This window comes from Callospermophilus lateralis, chromosome 11, assembly GCF_048772815.1.
Source record: "Callospermophilus lateralis isolate mCalLat2 chromosome 11, mCalLat2.hap1, whole genome shotgun sequence".
NCBI classification, from domain to species: Eukaryota; Metazoa; Chordata; class Mammalia; order Rodentia; family Sciuridae; genus Callospermophilus; species Callospermophilus lateralis.
The window spans coordinates 58,444,133-58,450,178 of NC_135315.1; the positions used below are offsets into that span (position 1 = coordinate 58,444,133).

A 6,046-nucleotide genomic window follows, 5' to 3' on the forward strand; every position below is an offset into this window, starting at 1 on the left:
TTCCTTTGGAAGGAGAACTCCCAAGATCCTGGGAACTCTGCCTATCTTTGCCATGTGAGACCATTACCTCTCAGCATCCCAACAGGTACACACACACACTGGTACACATTCTTGACACCATATGTGGGCACCAGGGTGTGGATCAGAGAAGATGTGGACCCTGAGAAGTGACACAGAAAAGGAGGAAGAGATTGGAGACAGCTCTTTCATGGAGGAGTAGGCCACTTCCATGCACCATGATCAGCAGAGTGCGGAAGGGGGAGAGAATGCCAGGGTTTCAGTCTTGGGTTGTCCCTAAGGTGGTCAGGGATCTGCTTACTTTGGGCCATCCCCAAAAGAGCAAAGAGGGTGGCTCTGGATGTAGCTCATTGTTTCAGGGCTTCCTGGCATGGGTGAGGCCCTGGGTTAGATCCCCAGCACAGCACCCCCGCCCCCCCAAAATCCATTAAAGAAAGCAAAGGGAGGACATGACCTGGGGCCCTATGTCTACCAGCATCTTTGACTAGGACAAGCCCCCTGGAGGAGGAATACAGGATAGAAGGCCTATTTCCTTTTCTACATATTTTGGAACTTGGAGTTGGTCATCACAGGGGTCCTGCGTGTTCACCTGCCTCAGTTCTGCTAGTGTGACACTGTGTTCTAGTCCTTGGAAAAAACCTTTCTGTCACCTGGAGGGACTTCAGAGCTGACAGGAGAGAGGAAGACAGATGTGGGGTATGGAAGAATGGTGGATTATAAACCATTCATCCTCAAAGGGGAAGAAGACCACTTTTTTTGGAGCCTCAGTGCCTCATGTGGAACTGGAGCCAGAGTACTTGCCTTGACTGTGGTGAAAAGAGTTTGGGAGGTCAAGGGACTGCAGGGCTGTTGTAGCCAATAGGGGAAAGAGAAGGTCCGTCTAATGCCCCTGGATCTTTCAGGCCCTGTATTTTTTTGTTCCCAGGTACCTGGTAAACTGAGGACTAAAAGTCACTCAAGCAAGGCCTGTTTCCTGTGATGCTTTTTCCTCCATGAGTGCAGGGTGAGCACTGGCCACCAGAGAGAGACTGAGCCCACTGTGCTCTGCTGGAGCACCTGCAGCCAGGAAGAGCCTTCAGAGGGCCTTTGGCCATTTTCCTGCCATCACACAGTACTGCATCTCCTATTACGAGCATCATCTCTACTATCTGAGCTGCTCATTGACTGGAATCTGCTTCAAGAGCTTCCCAGATCCTCTCATTTATTCTACCACTATGTCCCAAATGCTTACCTTGTTCCATGAGCTGAGTTAGGCCTGGGAACTGCAAAGCAAGAGACCAATATGGTCCCTGCCATCTGAGAGCTCAAATCTGGAGAAATAGAAGGACAAAAAGACCAAGTGTTATAACAAAATAAACACTGGAGCTCTGAGGGAACACTGCAGTCACTACACAAGGCCATCAGAGAGGTCTCACTGAGGTGACTGAATGCTTAGAGCTGGTGCCAAGTGGAACCCAGTCCTGATAAGGAGGGAAAATCAACTATTGATAGATTCAAAGGCAGAAGTGAGTTGTCCAGAGAGGAGGTAGGAGGGCAGACACTGTGGCTGAAGGGTGCCCAGGAGGAGAGAAGGGGAGGGATGAACCCTGCTGGTGATTAATGTACAGTGACCCAACACTATTTGAAGAGTTACCACAAATGGAACAGATCTTAGATGTTACAACAAACATTTGTAGTCTCATGGTTTTTTTGAATCAGAAATGCAGGTGGTCTCAGCCAGGTTTTCTGCCATATCTCTCATGGGACTGGGGCCACATTCTTAGCTGAGGCTGTTATGGCAAGGTCTGCTTCAAAGCTGAGTCACAGAGTTACTGGCAGGACTCACCTAGGACAAGGAAGGCCTCATTTTTCCTCATCTGTTGCCCTCTCTGTCCCAAGACTCATGAGCCTCTCCTTAGGGAGCCAGAGAAGACAGCAGCCGCATCCCCAAAGCCTGAGATCCCAGGGAGAGAGGAGAAAGGAAACAACACATAAAGAAGAGAGAAACAAGAAAGGAGAGAGCAAGATGTTAGCCACAGTAATTTCATAAGTCAATCATGGAGGTGACACCACATGAACATCTGTCATTGTTTGACATCACAAGAGAGACACTAAATCCAGGTGAAACTGAAGGAAAGGTGACTGCTCAGATGTGCACCCCAGGGTGAGGAAAGCTGGGAGCTGCTAGGCAGGAGGCCCAGCACACAGGCCTGGCTGGGGCACATGGGTCTGAATCAAAAGACCATGGGAAGCAACTGGAAGGCCTAGGGAGATGAGGATATCCTCACTAATTGCATTTCAACCCTCTCACCATGCAGGTGGGGAAAGAAGGCCAAGAAGGAAAATGGCATTTCCAAAGTCACAAGACAAGAGGCTAGGCCTGTTTTTAGGTCTATTATATATGATATTGCATCTTTTTCTGTATTTTATCTCACTTCTGTGCATTACACACTTGTGGCAGCTAGTTTTCTAAGTGCTATCACACATGTGCCTGTGACATCACTAGGAAGCAGATGCTAGGATGACCCCATCATGCAGAGGGAGACTGAGGAAGCCTTGAGAGACCTGATGATTTGTCCAAGGTCACATGAGAGGACAGAAGGAGGAGCTGGGTCTAGTCCCAGGTCTGTCTCCTCAGAGAAGGAACCCTGGTTGTACCCCAACCTGTCAAGAGATGTGGGGGACAGTTTGGGGTTTCTGTGGACACATATGGAAATAGCATGGGGCTGGAGGAGAGCCAACAGTAGCCCAGAGGCAGATATTATTTTATCTGGAGGAGAGATCAGGTGAGGGACCCCCCCTGACTTCCTGTCCTTCCTTCCAAACAGAACTTGGAACCCTATAACCAGGCACCCACATTCTAGCAACAGCCTCATCCTTTGACCAAGAATTATGTTCTGCTTCTTACCTAGAGGCCAAGGCTCTAGGACACCCCACAGCCAGAGCTCCCTCTCTGGCTGAATGGCCCCTTCCTCAGGCCCCAGCCCCCGATTCCCCACAGGCAGAACCTGTGGGGAATTACAAAGAATGGGATACTGGTTAAACTCCCACTCCTATCACTGTTGCCCATGTGCCAAGAGACAACCAAGGCCTAAACCTGACAAGCCCAGGCCAACTGAACACAAGAGAACCCACCACTGTGAGTAACCTTGCAATGCCTTCATACTGAGTTTGGGGTAACAGGGAGCCGAGGCAGGATTGGGTGATGGAATATTGTAAGCCTGGTGTCTTGTCATGGTCCTCCCCAGGACAGGGCTGGAAGTGGGGTTTGGGAGTGTTCAAGGTTCATTCTGAGCCCTCAGTGTCATCTCCTGTCCTCATAGGATAGAACTCTGGGACACAGGGTCTGTATGAGGTTTGGTAGAAGAAGGACACAAGGGGCAGAAACAGCCTGAACAGAGGCCAGGCAGGACCTAAGACTCCCTGCCAGCTACCAGGCTCTCTATTTATCTGCTCTCCACAGGTTCTCACTGAGGAGAACTGGAGAAGGGGCTTCAGCTCCAAATCAATGGTGGAAGAGCCACAGCCAAGCACCCATGGGAATGAGCTCAGCCTCAAGGGTGAGTGTGGGAGCAGAGGGGACTCCACAGTCAGGGCCTAGATAGGAGCAGATGGGGACACTGAGCTCAGACACCACCCTGATCACCTTCCTTGTAGGGCTGGAAGGTAGAAGGACAAAGTCCTAAACCATAAGGATTCTGAGCACCAACTCCTCACCTATCCCCACCCTTTCTGCCAGCCTTGGCCTTGGCCTTGGCCTCATGCAAGTTCACTGTCCCCAGATTAGTGCCAACATCACAACAGCAACACTGACACTTTTTTACTTCCCTTCCTCTGATGATATTGCATTCCACCATTCAGCTGATTATAACTTCTGGACCCAGGTGTCCAGGTGGCAGTGGCCTATCTTTCCACATACTCACCAAGTCTTACACATCATAAGGATTAGTAGGGCTGCATTTAGCCAAATGTCAGGGGACTCATGCCACTTGATCCATTTCTATTTCACTTGCTAACTCAATGAACACACCCTAGACTGTGAAAGTAGGAGTTGGGTCCCATAGGGCCTCACCATCTTCCAGAGGGACCCAGGTTCCACAGCCATTCAGCCTTTCAGGACTGTGGGATCTGGACCTCATTCCTTCGTGGAGCCATTTCAACAGCACTACAGAGAATGATGTCCTGGGTGTCCTCACATAAGAACCCATTTGTCTGGGATGAGCCTGTTTTCCCATCTCCAGAAGGTGATGTGCTGGTGAGACTCCTGGGATAATGCTCCTAATACACAGAGCTACCACATCTAGTCTGCTAACAAACTGGCCAGAAGCTGCTATGTTTCTAACTGTTCCCTCCGCAATTCCTCTTTGAACTCTGCCATTGTTGTGCTGGAGCTCTTCTTTCCTCCTCTGGAACAAGCCTCTTAGGGCTTTGTATTTTGCATTGAATACTATCCTCAGACACTTCTGGTGAAGGTGGCTGCAGAGGTGGATAATACCAGCATTGTATGTGTGTTCCAGGCAAACTCATTGGAGAGCCTGGTGGAGACCCTAGAGCCAGCCTTCCTAGATGACTACCCCTCTTCCATGTCCACCATCTCAAGTTCCTCCACCCGACAGAAGCTGGACCTAATATTGGCAAGGTGAGCCCTGCCCAGGGTGACAGGGTCACATAAATGGGAGTCCTGGAACTGGCCCTGCACTTCCCTCAGCCCCAGCCTGCTTCTCTGAACAGTGGAGTCCCAAGAAAACTGGCTTCATGTTAGAAAAGGCCAGGCCTCTCATGCTGCTGACCCACTTTCTTCTAGGGTGATTTCCTCACTTCTTGATGTGCACTCACTTCAAAATCGACCTGGTAATATTCACAGCCAAGTCAATGTGACAGGCTCCCAAATGGAGGATGAAGGCCACCAGGTCCTGGCCTTGATAGAAAACCCAGAGCCCATGGAGGAAGAGGTTGGAGGTGAAGAGGTCTGGGGTGGGGAGTGTGAGCATGTGAGGATGGGATAAGGCTGGACATGAAGAGCAGATCTTCCAGGAACAAGGGCAGGTCAGAAACAGAAGCAGAGCTGTCATTGTCTGCATGTCTTCTGGGAACACTCCCAATGGGTGGGTTTGTGTGTGAAGCTCTGTGAAAGGCAGTGGGAAGTACTGTCCCTGGAAGGAACAGGGAAAGTTGGTGACCTTTACTCCTCTTGCAGCTACAGGACCACCCTCTGGTGCTTGTGGAGACTCCTGCTCAAGTTCCACCACCTCCACCACCTGAGAGAAAGCTGGAACCAGAAATACCTGCAATGGCACCTCCAGCCTAGCAGCTCCTGGTGGACCCTCTCCAGCAACACCCACTGAGCTCTTACCCCAGAGCTGCCCTTTCCCTCCCTTGTCATTTTTTCCTTCTTTTTATTTTATATGTTTATAATTTTGTTAAAACTACCTTCTTTTAAAATTGAATATTTTATTCATTTTTAAAAGATCCAGTTTATTGGCATTAAGTACATTCTCAAAACTCTGCACTTATCATCATTATGTAGTTCCAGAACATTTTCCTGAATCTGGTACCCATAAAACTCCCTCTCCCCACTCCCCCTAGTCCCCAGCAACCCTTTATCATTCTAGCCCTGTGATAATCCTAGTCTGCATTTTTCAAATCAGTGCAGTCTCATTGCTCTCTGGCTACATAATGTTGGAACGGACTGATGCAGTTTCCTTAGTAGGGTAAATGCCACATGGGTCTAACTTGATTATTTTTTATTTATATTGTTTTAGTACGGGGTGTTGAATCCAGGGGCACTTTACCACTGAGCTACATTCCCCGTCCTTTTTCTTTTGACTTTTGAGACAGGTTCTTGGTCAGTTGCTTAGGATCTCCCTGAGTTGCTAGGGCTGCCCTCAAACCTATGATCATCTTGATAAACACAGTATTATTTGGAAATAAAAAATCCTCTATATTCAATGCCTGGAGAGTAGCTAAATCAGGTGTGTAACAGGTATACCAGGGAAGATCATACAAGAGTGAAAAATAATAATGTTCATCCCCATATTATTGAGCAGGT

At 48.9% G+C, this 6,046-nt stretch overlaps 1 protein-coding gene across 3 annotated transcripts; it reads left to right on the forward strand.

Moving 5' to 3' along the window:
- Window positions 1-973: 973 nt before the first annotated feature.
- On the forward strand, window positions 974-5,759 carry LOC143410816 (uncharacterized). Of its 3 annotated transcripts, none has more exons than XM_076871536.1 (5): window positions 974-3,136; window positions 3,461-4,252; window positions 4,515-4,636; window positions 4,802-5,043; window positions 5,195-5,759. In XM_076871536.1, exons 2-4 carry the CDS (start codon window positions 4,172-4,174, stop codon window positions 5,001-5,003), a joined length of 405 nt encoding a protein of 134 aa, XP_076727651.1. In that variant the 5' UTR covers window positions 974-3,136; window positions 3,461-4,171; the 3' UTR covers window positions 5,004-5,043; window positions 5,195-5,759. The 3 variants fall into 3 exon arrangements, with proteins under 3 accessions (XP_076727651.1, XP_076727653.1, XP_076727652.1); XM_076871538.1 differs by having other exon boundaries at window positions 4,802-4,848; XM_076871537.1 differs by lacking the exon at window positions 5,195-5,759 and having other exon boundaries at window positions 974-2,135; window positions 2,316-3,136; window positions 4,802-5,149.
- Window positions 5,760-6,046: the final 287 nt, after the last annotated feature.